The following is a 24,260-nucleotide window of genomic DNA, read 5'->3' as shown; positions in this document are numbered from 1 at the left end:
CTAGTTGAACATTCAGGTAACTATGACGTGGCTTGGCATCATGTCAGTGAATACGCCGTAACCCAATTAAGTATCAACAAAACAACAAACTTAAAGTTTAAAACATTATTTGAACTCGAGCATGACGTAAAAACACAGAATTACTGTCTGGTTATAAAAAAGGTTAGTCGACATTTTGAGGGTTTGTACATCTGCAAATTATTAACATCAGAAACATCAGTATTTTCCCATGTAGTGAAAATAAATGTTGAATTGTATGAGTTGCCCGTGGACCCAAAAATATTGTGTGATATCGAGAAAAATGATGTTGTAGAAGGCGAAATAGTGACTCTATATTACAATGTCTTTATTGGTAACCTTCCTGCAAATGTTTCAATATTCACAGTGGATACCAATGGAACATACCGTGCTATGGAAGTACATAACCCACCGCACAATCAATTTGATGAAGTTACTTTGGAAATTAATGTAACTCGTAATATGAAAATGTTTCACTTTGCAGTATCACATAAACTCCTTCAACATAGTGTGATATGTTCTACACCAAAACTTACTGTTTACTATCCACCACGTTTTCAAACTATGTCAAATATAATAGAATATAACATAGGAGATCATTTATACATACCAATAAATGTGATTTCTTACCCTGAAGCAAACATTTCCTGGGATTGTTGGCGGAACAATCAATCGATAGATTGCAGTCAAGCTGAATTAACCAGTGAACTTCCAGGATTTTATACTTTATCTAACAGAAAAGAATTTACTGAACATGAGAATGGTACCATGATAACGATTAACGCAACTAATGATGTCGGTGAAGATAGCCATGTTATCAATTTATACTGTAGTTCTAATCCCTCTAATACAAGCGAAGTAAATAATACTTGTACGACTATTTACTACATAGCATTCATTTGTGCGTTTGTATTTCGATTTTATTTTTAATGCTTTATGTTTATTATCACTGGCATCAACACAACAATGGTAGGACAGTAACTATGAATTCACCCAATAGTAATTCCATTTGACTAATTTGAATTTCGATTCGATGTTTGAAAATGTATCAATTTTTGTAGCTTGAATTAATATACGATTGGTTTTGTAAATAGAGGATTTAACAAAAAAAAAAAGAATGTTAAGAAGTAAATACTTTGTATTAATGTTTAGTAATTCAGAAAACAAAAATACTAAATAAATGTTAATATTTACTAATGGTATGATACTAATATGATGATATTAATAAGGGGAAAAATAGAAAAATAATAATGAAAAAAGGTAAAAATGTTTAGAAATTATGTAATGAAACATTGAATGAATTGGTGATGGTGAACCACAAAAGATAAAAAAGGATTTTAAAAAATGTTTTAAGGTGGCATAAGAAAATTAAAAATACTATCCAAGTTTAAATATTTAGCTTAACCCAATTTCTAATGATCTTGATACAGTCCAAAGCGTTTTTGCTCATGGACCAAATCTAAACGAAATTATGTAAACACTGTAGCATTAATTTCATCGTCGCCAAACCACTGTAGAATGCCCTGTCAGGCCCTTATGTGAACTGACGGAATCATTATTACCTCTTTCCTTTCAACTAGGCTTATACTCAATAAGTGGTGGACGAAAAGGTTGTATGAAGTTTGCAGTATCATGCATGATGCAACTCATGCTGAAGCGCATAAATTTTCATTCAACCAGCAGCCAGTTTTATTTACAGGTCTAGATACAATTGTAATGATGGACATTTAAGGCCATATATAAGCAAACATTAGAAATGAACTCTTTGATTCATGTTTGTAGTCAGGTTTATTTTGTCCCCAATTTATTACATTTAAATAATATATATAGATGTATATATAATGTATATAGAATTACCTTGAATTACCTTGAAATTAAGGCTAAAGGGTCTGTTGTGTGGTAGTCAAATACAATAATTTTTTATACAAAACTATACAGTATGTAATATTAATAACTGTGAACAATAAAGTTTATTGAATCTTAATTCTTGTTATAACTTTGACTAAACTTCAATTATTTATATTAGGGACAATTGATAAAACCACAATAAATACACTTAATTCGATTAATCGTCAAAATAGGTTGATATAAAATATTAGTAGCTTGTGGCCTACATATATTAAGCCTACTGTCAACGTAGGCTATACAGGAATAGAAATTCTGACAGTATGAACAATTATATTTTAACTTTATAATTAAACTTTTTAAATCGTAGACGCCATCATAACATACCTCAAAACCGAAACATGAATTCGCGTATTACAAACGAAGCTATCGCATCTCACGGAACACTTTCAATAGAAATGTTGCTCAGTATGGATATCTGGTGGTTACTCTTGTTTTATTTGATAGGCTTATTAAAAGTTAAGGCGATCTATAACGTAACTATAACGCCTTCAATGAGTGTTTTACCCTTGTTTAGCAAAGTGGAGCTGAATTGTGTAGTACAAGAAGACATGGATGTATATGAGGTGGATTGGTTTAAAGACAATATAAAAATTGATGAAATTAAAAATACACTAGATTTCGATTATATTGTTGAGAACTTTACGAGTAAAACCTTCAAACTATTGATTGATGAAGCTGTATGGTTCAATACAGGTATGTACAAATGTAAAGTGTGTTTCGATCTCAAAATAAAAACGTGTGCATTCAGCAATGTTGCAAATGTAACTGCATACTCGATGCCTGCAAGTCCTACATGTACTGGTGTTAAACGCGACGTCAAAGAAGGGGACGTAATAACGTTTGGGTGTTTCCTAGATGACGGCAAACGCTCTGCAAGTAACTTAGAATTATCGATTCTTTACAAAAACAACAGACAAAAACTGGCCTCCTCGACATTCAACCGTTTATCACACAATATAACAATATCGGATGATCTAAATAATGCTGTGCTGTGCTGCACAGCCATATTTTCAATTCCAATAAATACGATAGTAAACTGTACGAGTGGACCACTTAACGTCAGCTACTCACCAACAGTTCTTTCAACGAGTGTGAACTACTCAATTGCAGACTGCATCAATGATCCAAGCAACGCATCAATAACATTGAATATTACATCGAATCCAGAAGCCACTGTGAGTTGGTCAATGTTTAGCAACAACTTTTTCTTCTGTAACTCATCTGGAAGTTCAGAAAACTCAATGCATTACATGTGTAACATTTATAATGTCACAAACGGGACAGAAGTTAATGTTTCAGCTGATAATTATTTTGGCAGCTATAGTGAAGCGTTAACGTTAGTTTGGTCTCACAAAACATCTACAGAATATAGTACAACCAAACAACTCCCTGGTACAACCACATCCGCAACTTTCAATGACGGTTATTATGTAACTGCTAATGATGATTTACCTAATTATGACAATGAGCATATCTTTACGATGACGATAAGTGTAGCATCTCTTGCATTAGTTGTGGTCGTTATCATTATTGTTATAGTAAAAATCAAATGGATTGCCCACATAAAAAGTCGTCAACAAAGTGTTCGCCTTGGTGCATCAGCCCCCACTACAACCGAACATTACTACGAAACAGAACAGTACCAAGAAATCCCATTTGACACAATCAATCAGAGTGTTCATACCCCTTACTCAAGAACAGAGCCACACTCAACAAGAGAAAACATATATGAAATGGAACAGCACCAAGAAAGCCCATTAGACAGAAGCGGTCGAGGCCATGTTCATACATCTTACTCAAGAGAAGAGCCACACTTAACAAGAGAAAACATATATGAAATGGAACAGCACCAAGAAAGCCCATTAGACAGAAGCGGTCGAGGCCATGTTCATACATCTTACTCAAGAGAAGAGCCACACTCAACAAGAGAAAACATATATGAAATGGAACAGCACCAAGAAAGCCCATTAGACAGAAGCGGTCGAGGCCATGTTCATACCCCTTACTCAAGAGAAGAGACACATTCTACAAGAGAAAACATATATGAAATGGAACAGCAACAAGAAAGCCCATTGGACAGAAACGGTCGAGGCCGTGTTCATACCCCTTACGCAAGAGAAGAGCCACACTCAACAAGAGAAAACATATATGAAATGGAACAGCACCAAGAAAGCCCATTAGACAGAAGCGGTCGAGGCCATGTTCATACCCCTTACTCAAGAGAAGAGACACATTCTACAAGAGAAAACATATATGAAATGGAACAGCAACAAGAAAGCCCATTGGACAGAAGCGGTCGAGGCCATGTTCATACCCCTTACTCAAGAGAAGAGACACATTCTACAAGAGAAAACATATATGAAATGGAACAGCAACAAGAAAGCCCATTGGACAGAAGCGGTCGAGGCCGTGTTCATACCCCTTACTCAAGAGAAGAGACACATTCTACAAGAGAAAACATATATGAAATGGAACAGCACCAAGAAAGCCCATTAGACAGAAGCGGTCGAGGCCATGTTCATACCCCTTACTCAAGAGAAGAGACACATTCTACCAGAGAAAACATATATGAAATGGAACAGCAACAAGAAAGCCCATTGGACAGAAGCGGTCGAGGCCATGTTCATACCCCTTACTCAAGAGAAGAGACACATTCTACAAGAGAAAACATATATGAAATGGAACAGCACCAAGAAAGCCCATTAGACAGAAACCATCGAAGCGTTGATATCCCTTCCTTAAGAAAAGACGCTAACTCAACAAGGGAAAATATCTACGAAAATCATCTGAATAACCGATCACGACCCCCACTTGATGGTAGCCGTGTGAATGTTTCTGCTTCAAGGGAAAATTCAGATTTAGCTGAAATTCAATCGTATCGACCAGCACACCTGACCACCATTAACGATTATGCTACTGATAGAGAAGGTAAACCAATAGATACAAACATAGATCCAGCAGCAGCAGATGACCTGATAGACAATGAAAACGATCTGTTTGAACGAAATACCTATAATGCTGAAAACCTGACATATCTTGAAATAGATCATTCAAGAATAAACAATACAAGACTCCAAGTAATAAGAACAACTGAAAATGTAGATTACGCAGAGGTTGTGTTTGATAATTTAAAAAAATCTCCTTAACAAAATTTATAGATATTTACAGATTGTTATAGTCCTTTATGTATTAGCAAAAATCAGTTTACCTCATGTGTTTACCTATCATTGTAATGTTTGAAGAAATGTATTATTTGTCTTTATGTTATTATTCCACCATTCGAAGTTTCGATTTTTGTCTGGAAAAATTATATTATATGTATGAAACGCCATGTATGCCAAAATGTACTAATATTAAGTTAAAATTCAGTCTAGAACCTAGACTAGATGGGAGTATTGACTCAACATGGCAAGGTCTGCTTTTAAATATATTTGTGTATTTGTTTAGAAAACAAACTGTACATACCAGCCGTAGTCTTAAAACATGGAATTGCTCTCCATTTGAAATAGGCACCTTAAATTCTAAAGGATATTGTTTAACAATTGAAACTCAGTATTTCTTTGTATGTGCAGCAATGGGTAGCCTGGGAGGCTTTTTAAAAATGACACTGAATAAAGCCTATAATTTATACGTACCTGGTTACCCATTGTGCTCGCCCTAGTTTTTAAACCTGTTTACGAACATTTGTTTCCTATGGGTTTTGGAATTTCCAATAAAATCATTACAAGAGGATTAAATTCCACCTCAGATTAATAAACAACAAAAATGAACAAACAAACTTGCGCTGAACCCATGTGTCAGGTAATGCAAATTTATTTTGGTCGTAATGTACTTTCATCAGTTTTTTCCATGTGTAGGCCTAATATCTCCTTTTAAAAATAATTATTTAACTTTTTAATGTTGTGAATTTTGATGTTTGAAAGCTTGTACCAATTTTATATGTAAAATCTCTCGCAATTCAGTTTTATTTTATATATACTGCAAAGAGAAATATTGAATAAAAGCAGAATGAATGAATTAAACACAAATTTGCACTATTTTTTTCTACCGATTGTTAGCCATGATGTCAAATAGGTGTTGTGCTAAGTGATGACCTTAATTAACCAAATGATAAAAATGGCAAATAACAAAATGTTTATGCTAAGAAAGACTTTGGTTTCAACAAAAAATAATGCCCCTGTATGCTCCGGTAGGCTTTCTGTAAAACATGATTTTTCGCTTGAAAGAGTTAAAAAACGTATTTGTAGGTTTATTCTTACCAAAAACTATCAACAGGCCCTGTAAGAATTACATTTAGAGACCCTTTCTCAACGTAGAACCAACCTGTGCATAAGTTTTGCACAAACAAAATCACTGACAAACAATGTTCATCAATGCAACTTAGGAATGAAAGGATATACGAAATCCCTGTCGCAAAAACTTAAAGATTTAAAAATAGTCCTGTCCTCTATTTGATGAAAGTATTAGAAAATAGTAGTACTGTAAATAAATTAAATATTGGTGTATATTGTTGTATACCAATTGCAACCAATTTTCATTCTGATATAAATTTTACCTTTGATATAAATTTTACTTTTGTAAAATGTGATTATCTTTTTATTGTTCCATATTTTGTACAGAATACGTCAATTTAGCACTTGTGCTGCCTTTGTATTTTTATATTTTATTGAATAAAGATACCTAACTAAATGGGTATTTCGTTCAATATTTTGAAAATTACCACCCACGCCTCCTGGGCTTAATGTACACATTTAGGGTGAAGTCACTTTGATACACCAATATATAGTACATTTCGTCATCAATACCCATGCATATAGAGAAACACTTTTAGTTCTTTATTATAACCATTTAATGACATTGTCATTTCAATTTGTGGCTCAATTTTGTGAATTTCTTTTCTTGAAATTTAGCTACTTGATGTGTCTACTATTATTATTCTTTATTTGGTCCAATATAAACAAAATAATCAGAAATTCTTCTTATATACACTGCATATAATAATAAAAAATATACATATAAAATACAAATCTATATAAAATCACATATAAAATATCAAAAAAGTCTACAATCCAGGTGTTCTCTCCATGAGTTAGCGTTGGACAAATTTGTTAAAGGTGACAATAGACTGTGGGACAAATGATTTATTATAGCGTTTAGTACGGCTTCGAGGCAGACGGATAAGAATATTATTAGATGGAAGAAAAGTCATCGAAGCGTTGATATCACTTTCTCAAGAAAAGACGCTAACTAACTAACTAACTAACTAACTAACTGACCACCATTAACGATTATAACCATTTAATGACATTTTCATTTCAATTTGTGGCTCAATTTTGTGAATTTCTTTTCTTGAAATTTAGCTACTTGATGTGTCTACTATTATTATTCTTTATTTGGTCCAATATAAACAAAATAATCAGAAATTCTTCTTATCTACACTGCATATAATAAAAAATATACATATAAAATACAAATCTATATAAAATCACATATAAAATATCAAAAAAGTCTACAATCCAGGTGTTCTCTCCATGAGTTAGCGTTGGACAAATTTGTTATAGGTGACAATAGACTGTGGGACAAATGATTTATTATAGCGTTTAGTACGGCTTCGAGGCAGACGGATAAGAATATTATTAGATGGAAGAAAAGTGGGTGTGGGGGGGGGGGGGGAGATGGGTCTGTTTGGGAGAGTATACGTTTTATCATGCTATTTTTTGGTTTGCATGTTGTTCTGCAAATTCCATTTCTTTCATGGATGCACGTCTCACGTGGTTGATTGCCCATGATATAAAATGTTCATCCAAATGATTATTATTATATTATATTCCTTATTAGATTATTGTTACAAATAAATGAGTTATATAAAATGATGTTAGTGTCGTATGAGTAATACTTTTGTCGGTGTTATTCGTGTACGTATTTGTTGACGACATGGAGACACAACAATCGATTGTTCACACACAATTATGATTGTTGGAAATTGGAACATGCGTAGGCTTACTCTCCCATAAACGAACAATGACACATTCATCGATTGCACGCACAAGTGAGTCAAATTCATCCGTCATGGCCCTAAATAAATATTTCTATTGAAATACAATTTAATTCTTATGGTTGAAAGAATCGATTTTACATGCCTTTAACACCATGGTATAATATATGCGCTATAGGCCTACAAATGATTGTTATTAATGGATTTGGATATTCTAGAATGTTTCAACCAGAGTTATACCATAACTTCATCTTTATAGGCCTATATCCAGTCTGTTTAGCCCTAATATGTTTGTGGTTTTGGAATTTCCAACGATTTTGTTTTAAAAATCGTTTGTTTATTGACGCTGCAGTCTCAGTGTATAGTTGATTTATTCTTTTCTTCATCATTAGAGAGGTTTCGCAATCTTACGAATACGATAACGAAAACGGATACGTCACGCACACGTATTCGTTTTCGTAAGCCATAAAAAAATCAGTTTCGCATGGCAACGAAATATTGAGGCGCGTCCAAAATATGACTGCGGTAAATTTGAGCGAAGCGCAGGTACGTGTTGCTTGGTGCTTGGCTGCCTAGGCCTAGCGTAACATCAAAGCGAGTGAGGACTTTAAAAACTGCTATTTATCTAAATTGACCTGGCATTTTAGTAAATTACTTTAGTAAATTACTTTCAATAAATCTATAATTATATTATAATCATGAATCATTCCTAATTCAAATGCAAAATGTGCAAAATAGATCAAAAACTATACTCGTTTTGTAGTTACGAATATGACTGGTGATATTCGTCAACACGAATACGCTTTACGAATATGAAATGGGGATCAGCTCAAAAATTTCACAAATGTATGACGTATCCGTTTTCGTTATCGTATTCGTAAGGTTGCGAAACCTCCCTATTATATTAGAGTTCACACAAAAACACGCAACGGAAGTAATTTGACATGGCCACAAGTGACGGATCGAACTGCTTGTGATTGGTGAAAATTAAATATGTTAAATTACTTGCGCTTTGTCGACATTAATGTCCATGCCTGGTATAATTATAAATGGTCGATGTATATAGTATATGCATCATCACGTAGTAAATATTATATTACGCTAATATAAATATATTACTTCGATATGTAGATGACACTTTTATCATCTGGCAGCACAATAAGGTGGACTTAGATAGTTTTCTAATACACCTCAACATCGTAATATTGCATTCACCATGGAAGAGGAAAACGACCACAGTTTACCATTTCTTGACGTATGTTTTACAAAGGAACCCGAGGGCACTCTGTCCCACTAAGTTTATCGCATACCCACTCACTCGTACAGTTATTTACATAAGCGATCTTTTTTATAGGCCTATTTCATAGATTTCAAAAGTTATCGCCAAAAAACTGCAAATTATAACGTAGGGAGGGATAGGATTTAATTGGTTGAAATTAACCATTTATAATGTTATTTTATAAGTGAAAACATTATGTTTTTTCTGTTTTTTTGCCTACGGAAGTGATTAACTTTATTAAAACAACAAAATAACCTATTCAAAGTCTGATTTAATTAATCTTCATTTTTCATGTTTTTGGAGGACAATACATCTTTTTTGGTTGAAATTAACCATTTATAATGTTATTTTATAAGTGAAAACATTATATTTTTTCGGTTTTTTTTCTACGGAAGTGATTAACTTTATTAAAACTACAAAATAACCTATCCAACGTCTGAATTAATTAATCTTCATTTTTTATGTTTTTGGAGGACAATACATCTTTAAGACTAAATTAATTGTTTGTTTAAAACTACCAGATTTGTAGAAAAATTACACAACGCCCGTGTGTGAGGGCATAGGCTCAATATTATTACGTAGTGATTACGTACTTCCGTAACAAATGTTTCTGTAAAGATGTCAGAGAGTGACCTATCTTAAATATTAGGCCCTAGGCTAGTGACGTGTTTGTGGGCCTCTCTAACAGAAATAAAACCCCAGGCCTACCAAAAAATGAAACTTGTGAGTAAAGAAGTAGAAAAAGATGGATCAGGGTGAGTTCTAATAAAAACAAAAACCTGCCTATGGCCTAGGCTAGTCAGTTGGATGGCTCCCTACAGGCTAACCTTCCTTCCTTGGCAATACTTATTTATTACTACTGGTGGTGTAGGCCTAACCGTCCGTCCGGCCTCCTACTTACTACTAGTACTAGGCAGTAGTAGGCCTAGGTTGTGTTGGACTTTCTTTGTGCAATTTGAAATCGCACAAGGATTTTATGAAATTGCAAACAAAAAAAAGTTGCAAAAAAAATAAACAAATAGGCTATAGGCTAAATAATTTTAATATTAATTAAAATAAATATGTTTATTTTATAATAAGTAGCCCCTAGTAGGCCTACTACTACTAGGCCTACACACTGTAATTAATAATAATAATTAATATCTTTTATTGTTATTAATAAATAATATTATTACTTGCATTATTTATAAATGTAGGATATCATAGTACAGTTAGGACTAGGTTGTTATCAAACTTTTGTTTATCAAATACTGAAATACTTTGCACTTGCACATAACATCCTGCGGTCGTTGCAAATCAAAAAGGAAAAGAGGAAATTCTAAACTGCCTGGTGATATATACTGAATTAATTGATTCATTAATTAATTTTGAAACAAAATCTGTGAGAATTAGGCCTATTATTTGAATATTTTATGAATTGAATACATAGTGATTGTATACTATAGGCCTTTAATATCATTTTTGTTAACATTCTCACAACCATAATATAAGTCAGCTTTTATTTTACCCACATTCAATTTGTCCCTCCAATATTTTCCGACTTACTGTATGTCTGCTTTTCGTAATTTTTTTATATTATTTATAGTATATGTGAATAAAAAATAGCAATTCTTTATTGACATGTCCTTTCAATTTTTAATAAACAGTATTTTTCTTTTGTCAGTCAGGTGACCTTAATACCAGTTGAAGCTGAGGATATGTGGCACGCATACAACCTTATTGGTGTCGGAGACAGTTTGAGGTCAACAACGGTACGAAAGGTCACTACGGAATCAGCAACAGGGAGTAGCAGTAGTAGCCGTGTTCGTACCACTTTGACCATTTCAATTGAAGATATAGACTTTGATACCCAAGGCTGTATGTTAAGAGTTAAAGGCAGAAATATACAAGAAAACCAGTATGTCAAGGTAATTACTAAATGTGAAACTAGAGTGAGAATTGAAGATTTGAATACAAAATGGGACAGAAGTGAAGGATTGTATACAGTGTCTTAAATCATGAAATTTCTTATTTCAGAAGGCATGATATAATTCACCTTCTGTTTTTTTCACTCACGCTTGCAGATGGGAGCTTATCACACATTAGATTTGGAACTAAACCGAAAATTCACACTTGCCAAAGAATGCTGGGATATCATAGCACTAGAAAGAATTGGTTAGTAACGTAAAATAGTAAATTTTAATATGACAATACAAATAACAACTTCTTTTATTTTCTATGTTTGATATAACAGTGTTCAACTGATAATATAACAAATAACAAATAACAAATATGATTTTTTAACAAAGATAACAATTGATTGCGCGAGACACTTTCAATTCAAAGGATACTGAAACCATTTGATATATTTACATGCTTGTCTTGTGATCCTACAATTTCACTTTCAAATGTATTGTCCTTGAAATTCAGTTATTATTTATCACGTTTTATTGCATAATTCATAATTGGAATTAAGAAATCTATTTTTTATATAAACTTTTAGATTTTTAGCCAATATAATTTGACTGTAAAAATGAAACTATAAATTTGTTAAACTAAAACTGAATTATTCTTTTCTTTTAGTTTTATATGCAATTTGTATCTACTTCAATAAACTTAACAAACAAAAAACACATTTTTCATATACAGAATTTAGTTTAGAATACCTCATACTCTTTCACACTTTTTCTGTTTTTCTTTAATAATGTAATTGTAGTATACATGATACTGTGTCTGAGTAATCTCTGAATATATTTACACTGTATTTATACAAACACAAACAATACATGCTGATGTGTTTACTGTCCATTCTACTTACAGTTTAATTGTAAAATTTTTGGCAAAGTCTTATTTACAGTAACACTATTATTTGCTATTATATTTACCTTTCAATCATACAGAGATGGCGTGCGATGTTGCGCAATCAGCGGATGTAGCAGCTGTAATCCTTCAAGAAGGTCTAGCACACGTTTGTCTTGTGACGTCTAGTATGACAGTCATACGTGCCAAGCTGGAACAGAATATTCCACGTAAACGCAAAGGGTTCTGTCAGCAACACGATAAAGCGTTGCTTAAGTTTTACGATTCTGTTCTACAAGCTGTGCAGAGGCATATTAATTTTGAAAGTTAGTTTTTCCACATTTTGCCTGCTTCAATAGGGTTAGTTAGTTAATCGACGGATAAATTAGTTTATTCTTCTACAGTATTTGGATTTACAACAACACCTCCACCACCTAACTTTTATTATTTAGGGCAGCTGGCTAAAAATGAGTGAAAAATGATAAGGTTGCTCTCAATAACTAACCCACCCCACTGCACTTCTTTCTTATTTATTTACTAGTTGTGAAGTGTGTCATTGTAGCAAGCCCAGGATTTGTTAAGGTAAACATTATTAACGTACATTTTCAATCAAAATTGTTTTTCTGTAAACTGTCTTATACATAATTAGCTATTATTCCAATATGTCTTGATAATAGGAACTCATTTAATTATTCCGGTTTCTAAAATTAGAAAAGTGAAGTAGCAATGAAAACAAAAACTGTTTGCTTTGCTTGTTTGAAGTACTGTACTATACTAATTTGCATTGAATTGAAACTGAATGTTGGTAATAAAAACAAACCAATACAATGAAAAAAAACAAAAAACTTCCCTACAAATTTACTCTTTCAATATTTACTAATTGCTTCCTGATACTGTTATGGTAAGTAATGGTACTAACCTGGGAGTTTTTGTAAAGTTTGTTGACCTAAAATGTACATGATGCAAGATTTTAATTTACTGTACCAGTGTCATACTGTACTTTGTCTCTTATTGTCTGAAACCCACTTTTAGTAACTCTTATGCATGGCAAAAAAGATACCAGTATTCATTCGCAATGAGGAAGTTAAAAAGGGTAATCCTAATGAATGTAAAGGTTTATTCAGTTGGGATAGTACAGTATCGACATTTCAAACATAAACTCAGATTGATAGTTTAGCGTACAATAGTTACGTTTGTTTGGTACCTGTGTGGGTTTTTTAATTGAGTTCTACTGTACTTCAACAGTGGTATTTGAGTACTTTTAGGTGACACTCCCATGCTCACATACCAAATGAGAATGTTTGTGAGATGAGTCCATTTTTATTTTAGATAGCTGTAAAGTGTAAAGTATTAATTACTATATTCACAAATCAAAGTTAATTAATAATAATATAATTTGTATTATTGCAGGATCAGTTCTGTGAATATTTATTTCAACAAGCTGTGAAACTAGATTTGAAAATATTATTAGAAAACAGACACAAGTTTATTCAGGTACATTCATCATCTGGACATAAACACGCACTAAAAGGTATATTGAACTAAAACAGAATCAACTCAGGGCTAGTAACACCACTTCAATTAAAATCCCACAACAAAAATATCATGAGTCTAAATGTTAATGCTAAAGCGCCATTTTTTTTTCTTTATTGCAAACTCACTATAACTAAAAGTATAGATCGAATACCTGTTGTATTTGTTTAAATGAATGCATGATGCAAGGTCTCTGTTAATAATATTTACTTTAAAGCACTGCTTTTATGTATTTATTTTTAGCATATTATGGTGGTTAATAGCCCGTGTAAGCAAAAAGAAATAATCCCTCTTTACAAACTATTATTGACAAGTACAAATATAATACACAATACTAAATATTTCCTGCTATTTGTTCCTTTTACAGAAGTGTTATCAGACCCAGATCTATCGACCCGATTGGCTGATACAAAGGCAGCAGGAGAGGTGAAAGCGCTGGAACAGTTTTATACAATGTTAAATACAGAACAAGATAGAGCTTTATATGGGTATGTTTTATACCATGTTAAATACAGAACAAGATAGAGCTTTATATGGGTATGTTTTATACAATGGTAAATACAGAACAAGATAGAGCTTTATATGGGTATGTTTTATACCATGTTAAATACAGAATAAGATAGGGCTTTATATGGTATGTTCCACAACCTAAGGACCCATGGTTATTAGTTCAATTCAATTCCTAGTTAAGACATATCAACTCCAAACTGACCAAGCTAATAATTAAATTGAACCTACTGTATCAATTAGAACTGTCTGTTCTCCAAACATGCCGTCAGTGACTAATGTTTTATTATTCCATATTTTTATATTCAGCTTAAAATAATTGTTAATATCAACACAGTTTCTAAAAATTGAATGATAATAAAAGTGTACTACCATTGAAAATTAATAGACTTGTGTAAATATGGAGGATGGAGATCAGATAAAATCATAATGATTTGTTTTATCTTTTAGGGTAAAACATGTTGAAAAGGCAAATGAGGCATCAGCAATAGAGACATTACTGATTAGTGACACTCTTTTCAGGTTACCTTTTATTATACATTTCTATATTTTAATATTAATAATACCAGGGTATTATACAACAAGGCCAACAGCCATTAAGTCGCGTGCTACAATGCATAGTGATACCGGACCGACAGACAGACAGACCGACCGACATAGTGAACTATACTGACCGAAATTACTGAACATGTTTAAAAATGTTGAAATGTTTAAAAACATTTATATTTTTTTAATTTACACTTTTGACGTGCTCGTATAACGTAATTTCGAGTTGAAAAGTAAGTCAAGAAAACAGAAATCGGGCAAAAAGAGTGCGCAATAACATTTAACGCGCCGTGCGCGCGCAAAAATCTGCGCACTCATGGCAATTTTGTAAACGCTTAAAATTGCCTGAAACGTACTCTTATTTCATCGAAAATAAATTTTGAAAATTTTAAGCGCGCGTACGCATGCGTTACATGCGCTACGCACGTAATTGTATTGCCATATGATGATTTATGCCCTGAAATTTATGAGTACCAAATTTTATTTAATTGTGATTCATGGTTGTGAAGATATGATTACAAACGTGATTTCGTTAAATCGTGCGTAGACCGCGTAATTTTTTATTGCGCACCGTGAAAACATAACCACATCGATTCCTGGCCATAAGGAATATTCTGTGAAAAATTGACTTAGCTAGATTAAACTGATATCAAGATAAGGTCAGAAAGCGATAAAACGCATAGTGATACAGACAGACAGACAGACCAACCGACCGACATAGTGAACTATAGAGTCGCTTCCACGCGACTAAAAAGCTATTACTGTGGTACGGTGTATCAGTCAAGTTTGTTAACTGAACTTGCTGTGTTGAATTGAAGACTTGGCATTGCGTGACAATACCGAGTCATTTCGAAATTGAAATATGAAATCAAAAGTTAATATATGAAACATCGTGAATAACATCGATAGTACATATATATATCAAAGGATATCAAAACAATTTAGCATGCAATGTTCTTGCTTTTTTTAAATCAATACTTTTTTATTTATCTTTTTAGTAAAAACCATCACATAGTATTTTTAAAAACAGTAGAAATATGGTTCAAAATGTACTTTACATTAACAAGTAACAGAATGTGATTCATGGAGTAAGATTTTAAACACTAAAAATAAATGTTATAGGTCATCAGATATTACTCAAAGGAAACGATATGTCGGTCTGGTGGAGGAAGTGAGGGATGGCGGAGGAGAGGTACGAATATTCTCAAGTCAGCATGTATCGGGGGAACGTAAGTAATGATAATAATGTCCTAGATTTATATATAGCGCTTAATGTCATGAGACCTCTATGCGCTGTACAAACAAACTGAAAAATACATTTTGTTCCAGAGAGACAGAAAAATAATGTGAAATAGAGGGCGCCAGAACTCTAATCTATTGGTTCTAAAGGAAAATTGAATACTGAATTTTATTTTAAAAGTTGTTAGTGTTGACTTACAATTTACAGATATTTATTTTCTTTACAATCTTCTCAATATTTAGATGTTTTTTTTGCCCTAACTCTTCTCAATATTATTTTAATTATTATATTAATTTATAACACCATTTATTCCAATATGGCATTGTTCTCAATAGAATTGGATTTGTTGAGTGGAGTGGCAGCCATTTTAAGATTTCCAATGCCTGATATTGAGGATGAGATTGGTTCAAGCTCAGATGAGGATTAAATGTCAAAGGTTGTGGAACTAAAAATGATATGCCATTAAGAATATAGAACTCTAAAAGCACATAATTTGCACTGGAACACACTAGCAATACAATTATTGTACTTGTCTATGTATGGAATATAGACCAACTACTACAAATAAGTATTGAACTTATTATGTTTATTTATTGTACATAGCAGACAACAAATTAAATGCCAGTACAAATTATATTACAAAACTAGAAGGCATACTGTAAAGTGGCTGTGTGTATACTAGTACACCAGTAATCCTCAACTCGAAAGATATGCACACTCACTCATTGGAATTCACAATTCACAAAATGGTAAAGAACAGTTTCGTTAGATGCAAAAATAGATATTCTGACCAAATCAACTAGGCCTTCTTCCTTTATATGGATGTACCTACTTAGTTGCTCAATAAAATATAATCAGTCAATCATTCAAATACTGCTTAGTTTAGAAAATGAAACAAATGTTTGGAAAGTACAATTTAATAAGAGTAATAAAAGAATGAAACAATCAAAGTATAATGAATTCATTTCACACAAGCTTTCAAACAATGGAGGTGGAGGTTAAGCTTCAGTTTATTTTATTCGTGTTAATAAGTTTATCATGTGCAGATATTGGTAAAACAAGTACTATTACTCTAACGCCTTTAAAGAACAATGTTATTAAAGGTGATGCTGTGACTTTGACGTGTGAAGTGGATCTTAGCAAGGCAGTTTATTACACTTTATCATGGTACAAGTATAATACTGAAGTGAGTAGAAATTCAACAGTAATAGTTTACAAGGGTCTTTGGACTGTCGAGTGCAACTTTACAAGTAACACGCATAAACTGATAATTGAACAAGCCGATACACACCACACAGGATCATACACATGTAAAGCATGTGCTTCCAAACCTCAATGTCTGGAAAGTCAAACAGCTGATGTTTCTGTGTACAAACAACCAACTTCTCCCACATGTATACAAAATACTTACGATGTTAAAGAAGATGAAATGATTGAGTATAGTTGTTTGTATGAACAATTTTCAAATCCCCCTAATTCGTTAGAAATAGGACTTACTTACCCAGGCAAAAGAGAAAAACTTGAGAACAAGATTTTCAACAACAGCAATCCCGATCAGAAGCAGATCATCAATGTGCAACTTAATGTGACTTCAGATTTGGACAAAGCAACGATTTACTGTGAAGCTAAATTTGAAACTCCAAATACAACAACAAACTGTACCAGTGGTCCATTTAATGTTAGTTACTCACCAAGAGTTCTTTCAACGGATGTTACCTACTCAATTGCTGACTCAATAAATGACCCAAGTAACGCGACAATAACAGTGAATATCACATCCAATTCTGAAGCCATTGTAACTTGGTCAAGGAATGGAGGTAACTTTATCGTCTGTATATTATCTGGCAGGTCTAAATACTTATATACTTATACATGTAATATTTATAATATTACAAACAAGACAGACATTGTTTTTTCGGCTCATAATTATTTTGGTACTACCAACCGATCATTAACATTGGCTTGGGATCGCAAAACATCTTCAACAACATTCAAGATAGATGACATTGATTATGAAACTGATAAAAATGATCATAATGATTATGATAGTACTATTGAAAATGATTACCTTCTTCCGTTAACAATAAGTGCTACATTAGTTGGGGTCAGTGTCATTATTATTATTGTTGTAATAATAAAAATTCGAAAGAAAAGACAACTTATGAATCGTCATAATGTCATAACTGCAGGTTCATCAATACCAAACTCATCGACACAACATATCTACGAAACAAAACTGTATGAAATAAACAGTGACTATGCTTCAGTGTCAAAAGAGGTCAGTGAACATAGAGGTAGATCAAATGTACTGGATCTGCCCAATATAGATCCTGATGAAGCAGACAATGAAAGGATTGAAAATTACATTGAAATTGACCATCCAAGAATTGAACATAACGCCAGAGTGACACGAACAATTGAAAGAGTTGAATACACAGAGGTAATAGACGAACATTCTACAGCAACTGAAAGAGTTGAATACACAGAGGTAATAGACGAACATTCTACAGCAACTGAAAGAGTTGAATACACAGAGGTAATAGACGAACATTCTACAGCAACTGAAAGAGTTGAATACACAGAGGTAATAGACGAACATTCTACAGCAACTGAAAGAGTTGAATACACAGAGGTAATAGACGAACATTCTACAGCAACTGAAAGAGTTGAATACACAGAGGTAATAGACGAACATTCTACAGCAACTGAAAGAGTTGAATACACAGAGGTAATAGACGAACATTCTACAGCAACTGAAAGAGTTGAATACACCGAGGTAATAGACGGACATTCTACAGCAACTGGTAGTACGACGACACAAAATAAAAGCACAAGAATAGTAAATACAACTGATATAATTAGTTGCATCAAACAATGTAAGTTTAATCATGTTATGATGAAGGAGAGTCAGCTGGAATGCTCACTTTGCCAAAAACAATATCATAGACTTTGTCTCAAAATAAAGTCAACTACGACACCCAAAGTGTGGATGTGTCCATATTGCAAGAATATGCCGGGTACTGTTGAAACTATACTTCAAACCAGTTCGGATCAGCAGCAATTGATATCAGACATGGCTAGTAATATCGTTTCATTGACAGCAATGGTAAAAGAACAGAAAGATATGATTTCAAACCTACAAACCAATTGACAAAATTCTAAGTATGATTTTAATTCTATACATTAAACCTGAACGCACAGTTAAAAGAGCGACTACGGTAACATTGTGCTACCGGCTATCAATATGTAAACCCGGATTAAAAAAATATTTGAAGAAAAATATATATTATCGAGACCTGCTGAAACTTCTAAGTTTAGTAGGCCTAAATTTGTAAATAATGTAAATGTAAGTTTGCTTTGATCTTTATAAAAATGTATATATAGGCCTAAAGTACATTACACATAATGAAAAACTATTTTAAAATAACTAAACTAATAGATTAGTAATAAGTTAAAATTTCAGATTCTCGGTAGCTTTAATAAGGCTCGAAAAAAGCCTAACTAAACAATTTTAGGCCTAGGCAAGAAAGGCAGCGATACCATTACGAAACTTGATGACTGAATGAATGACAACTGAATGATAAATTAATGTAATAAATATATAACATATAGGCCTATAGAAATATCACAGGCAAAGAATAAATTCTAAACCGCCCGGTGATATACTAAAATTGAATTAATTAGTTAATTTGAAACGATAAAGATGGGGAAATCTGTGAGAATGAGAAAAAGTCGCTCATTTTCACATTTCCTCATCTTTAGCGTTTCAAATTAAAATATAAATATATATAAATTATAGTAGTGGATATTTAATAATTTAATAATAATAATAATAATACATCATTTAACTTTAAGATAACCTTGTTATGTAACCAATTACAATGTTGTGAGGATACTAAAATAAATCCAAAAAGAGCTTTTATAGGGCTGAGTATCCAAAAGAATGTACATTGTACATGGTAAGGTAAAAACATTTTAAAAAAAAACGAAGACTGATTTTTAGTATCAATAGAAAAAGTAAGATATAAATTTCATAGGAGCAAACTTAATAACCATCTGATGAATATTTATGGCAAGCCTCAGCTGTCTGAAGTATTCAAAATATTATATTATTATATTATGTTTTATTATATTATATATTGTATTGTAATGAATTATACTTTTGCATTATATTACTTGGTTTTAGCATTATATTATACAAAATAATGTATCAGAATACATTATATTATATCTATTTCTAATATATTATGTGAAAAATGTAACAAATTATTGACGTTTTGTATTATATTATTTGGTTTTAGCATTATATTATGAACATTTACTATTATATTATTAATAAAATTCATTATATTATGATATAATTGTATTATATTAAACGCATTTACCTTACTTTATAACATACAACATTATTATATTATACGTATTCGTTAGTTATATTATTATGTTGTAATGATGTTATTATATTCCTGTTCGAAAGGACTGATTGAATACTTATACGTCACGGCTTATTTCACTTCTTCTAACTCTTTCACTCCCTCCCCCTGTTCACTCTAGCAAGAGCAGCGGCAGGATCTGAATTGGGCTATGTGTGAATAATTTCATGGTAATCTAGCATTTTGTTATATATAGAATGCGTTCGCGTTTATACGCTTACACGTTCTCACGCAGATAGATAGGCTCAACACAGGCGAATAGTAGTGTGTATTGCGTAGGGCATATCTGATTGGTCGATTGCAACCACTATCTTGTGTTGGTATGGTTCACTCCTCTCCATGGAGACGACGATAACATTTCAGTTTGACATATCCAGCTAGCCTTCGGCCGGCTGTAACAACATTGCGTTGAAAGCATTTTTTGGTTGGCTAGCAACCACGCAGGCTCATCATCTATCGCAGAGCCATATATATGGCTCTGATCTATCGCAGAGCCATATATAGAGAGAGTTACGGCATTGCGTTCACGGATTTTAGAAAGTCACGTGGTGTGCACGCCGGCCATGTTTGTGTCCAACTATGCCTATGTTGCGTATGGAGTCGAGTCATTTGCTTCGAAAATGTATAACATTCACAAGGCTTTAAATATCGAATTTAATATCAAAACAATCAATTTGTTTAAAGGTTTTTGTTAAGATAATAACGCAATCATAAAGTTACTGCGAACATGATTTTAAACAACAAAATGTAAAAACAATGCATTACTATAGAGAATCGCTGTACAAACTAAACGCGCACGCGTAGAGCGTGCATGGAGCGCACAACCAGAGCCGTTCCGAAATTGCTATTTTTGTTGTTTTAAATCATGTTCGCAGTAACTTTATAATTTTTTTATTATTTTAACAAAAACCTTTAATCAAATTGATTGTTTTGATATTAAATTCGATAATTAAAGCCTTTTGAACGTTATACATTTTCAAAACAAAAGGCTCAACTCCATATACGCTACATAGGAATAGTTGGACACAAACACGGCTTCTAATCCATTCAATGGCGTAACTCTCTCTATATATGGCTCTGATCTATCGTTGTGACGTGCGCCATCTATCGTTGTGACGTCACACCGATATTTTTATACTGTATCTGACGTACTACTCTACTTACTTACTACTCTTAATATACATTCATGGAGGAATTACATACAGGGCCTAATCATGGAGGTACTGTACTTACTTATTTGTTTTGTTTGTTGCATGTCATCAAGTATGTCGAACATTCCATCTGAGACATTGGAATTGCTTTCTGGAAGTGAGAACGTTTTGTTGGATTGTCACGTTGAAGACCTAGAAGAAGATGCGAGATGGTATTTTATCACTGACACTTCGGAAACTTTACTCGGTGACAGTGAAGACGATTTATTTGGAATTGAGCATGACTCGAATATGCGTTATCAGCTGGTTATCAAAATGGTTACCACATTCGTTGAAGGCCGTTACATGTGCAAACAGAAAACTGCCAGTAGAAGGCCTGCTATACAATTTCGTGTAGTGGATATCAAAGTGTATTACTTGCCTGATAATCCAATGATATCATGTGATATTGAGAAAAATGATCTTGAAGAAGGAGACACAGTAACTCTAACTTACAACGTATTTATTGGTGATGTTCCAGCGAATATTACAATATGGACGATAGACAGTGGAGAAAGCATATATCATGTTGAGAATTTGTCAAACCAACCGCAAAATCAATTTGAGAGTCAAACTGTGGAAATATATGTAACACGTAACATGACAAAAATATATGTTGCCGCATACCACAGTCTTCTTCAAAAGAGTTTAGTTTGCATCACAGGCCAATTAAATGTTAGATATCCACCACGGTTTCAGGGTATGCCAAATGCACTTACATACAAAATAGGATACCATTTAGATATACAGATACATTTAACATCTAATCCCATGGCAGACATTATCTGGGATTGTTGGAAGAATAATAAATTACCAGAAACTACGATTTGCAAGAGAGCTACACTTCAAGACCAATATATTTTAAGAATAGAAGAGTTATCTGAAAATGACAATGGTACAATGTTGCAGTTTCACGCATTCAATACAATTGGAATAGATGACCACAGCGTTACCTTATATTCTAATTTTGAAAATACGCATACAAACCCTCATTTTAAGAATGCCATTATTATTATACCAGCGATTTTGGTACCTTCAGTTATACTTTTTATCTATCTGGGAGTAAGCAAAAAATGTGTATGTCGCAGAACAAGAGGCCTACTTCTTTTACCAGCTTCTTAATATGTACAAATTCACAGGAAGATACTGCTTATTTATGTAAGATGACGGTATGAACTGGATTGCTGAATATTTTTCTTTCAAATAGGCAATTCAAAGACAATAGACAAATTCACTCTTTAATGTTGAAGATAATATTCAGGTTAAGATGTGCAAATAAAGGATTTGTATAGCAAAAAATTCCTCTGTAAAAATAGAATAGAATGTTTTTAAACATAGTTTATATTTTTGGATGTAATCTTTAGATTGGATTGTAAGTTTATGAATTAGATTCAGTATATTCAACAACAACAACGATATGTGTTGGTGTAAATAATTTTATATAAGAGTGTTATATAAGGAGAAAAGCACAGAAATTATGGAGCGGCTATTTCTGAATATACAATAGTAAGTTGTAAGTATCAGAAATTTAAAATGTATACATTTTAGGACATCTTGTCAAAGGTCTTGAAGGGCCTATAGCCTACGGGGCGCCGTTTGGGACATTGCTAATTTTGTCGAAATATTACAATTTTGTCAATACAAAATTCATTTTGTCAATACAAAATTCATTTTGTCAACACAAAATTCATTTTGTATTGACAAAATTCATTTTGTGTTGACAAAATTTATTCTGTGTGGACAAAATTCATTTTGTCTCGACAAAATTAATTCTGTGTAAACAAAATTCATTCTGTGTAGACAAAATTAATTCTGTGTTGACAAAATTAATTCTGTGTAGACAAAATTCATTTTGTGGCGACAAAATTCATTCTGTAACGACAAAATTCATTCTGTGTAGACAAAATTTATTCTGTGTAGACAAAATGTATTCTGTGTAGACAAAATGTATTCTGTGTAGACAAAATTCATTCTGTGTAGACAAAATTCATTTTGTTGCAACAAAATTCATTTTGTCGCGACAAAATGAATTTTGTTAGCCTAGCCTACTCAAGCGTGGGACAAAACGTTTTTTAAAACATTTTGTCCCACGCTTGAGTAGGCTCGGTTTTAACATTTAAATTAGAAGGCGGAGTTTAAACGTGAAAAGGGCAAGACAGGGTGAAGCTATATGACTATGTACAGGGGTGCTGTTGGAGTGGTCTCGAATTACATGCTTTCATAACTGCAAGATACACGCCAAATCGAGTATCCATGACGATTGCTTTCAATTTATAGACCTAACTTTGAAAGCCCCTTATTATTACTTGCAAGTATACCTGCCCAAGGACGGGTTTCAAATGTTATTTAAAACATTCCCAGTACAATTCTGATCACTTTGATACCGATCATTACCCACATTACTCTAGTATCTCCGTAATACTCACCCACCCCTACACTTCCTAACACCAGGGAGTTGTGATTACACCTGCACTCGGGTGACTTTTTGAAGTACAGTATATTGTTTAAAACCTTCATAGGGTTAGGTTTGTTGATACGTATTACACGTGCACCATTTGTGTGGACGCGTGTATTAGCATTATTTTGTAAAACCCCGCAAACGCAAACTTACCTTCTAAAATTCTATCTCGATTTATTTATGTGGTCTGTATTAAATTTAAAATATGTTTTGTTACAAATATGTACATTTTGTATCTGTATATGTGTATATGATTCTATATTTAAATTAACTGTTTTTCTATCTAGTTAGGTTTTATATTTACTTTTGTTTTTAGTCGCGTGAAAGCGACTCTATAGTTCACTATGTCGGTCGGTCTGTCGGTCGGTCGGTCCG

The 24,260-nt window shown here is 32.9% G+C and overlaps 2 protein-coding genes across 3 annotated transcripts; both read left to right on the top strand.

The window, feature by feature from the left end:
* Positions 1-9,794: 9,794 nt before the first annotated feature.
* LOC144834943 (protein pelota homolog) lies at positions 9,795-16,726 on the top strand. 2 transcript variants are annotated; one of them, XM_078689941.1, is made up of 10 exons: positions 9,795-9,955; positions 10,864-11,107; positions 11,264-11,354; positions 12,080-12,304; positions 12,520-12,560; positions 13,389-13,509; positions 13,879-13,999; positions 14,469-14,540; positions 15,687-15,793; positions 16,140-16,726. In XM_078689941.1, exons 1-10 carry the CDS (start codon positions 9,915-9,917, stop codon positions 16,229-16,231), a joined length of 1,155 nt encoding a protein of 384 aa, XP_078546067.1. In that variant the 5' UTR covers positions 9,795-9,914; the 3' UTR covers positions 16,232-16,726. The 2 variants fall into 2 exon arrangements, with proteins under 2 accessions (XP_078546067.1, XP_078546068.1); XM_078689942.1 differs by lacking the exon at positions 12,080-12,304.
* Positions 16,727-20,367: 3,641 nt separating this feature from the next.
* On the top strand, positions 20,368-24,056 carry LOC144836297 (uncharacterized). The gene is made up of 2 exons (XM_078691557.1): positions 20,368-20,407; positions 21,502-24,056. Exon 2 carries the CDS (start codon positions 21,503-21,505, stop codon positions 22,547-22,549), a length of 1,047 nt encoding a protein of 348 aa, XP_078547683.1. The 5' UTR covers positions 20,368-20,407; position 21,502; the 3' UTR covers positions 22,550-24,056.
* The last annotated feature ends 204 nt before the right edge of the window (positions 24,057-24,260 follow it).

This window comes from Antedon bifida, chromosome 2 (genome assembly GCF_963402885.1).
Source record: "Antedon bifida chromosome 2, ecAntBifi1.1, whole genome shotgun sequence".
Classification (NCBI taxonomy): domain Eukaryota; kingdom Metazoa; phylum Echinodermata; class Crinoidea; order Comatulida; family Antedonidae; genus Antedon; species Antedon bifida.
The sequence above is the reverse complement of the archived record's forward strand: the minus strand, read 5'-3'. Positions and strand labels throughout refer to the sequence as shown.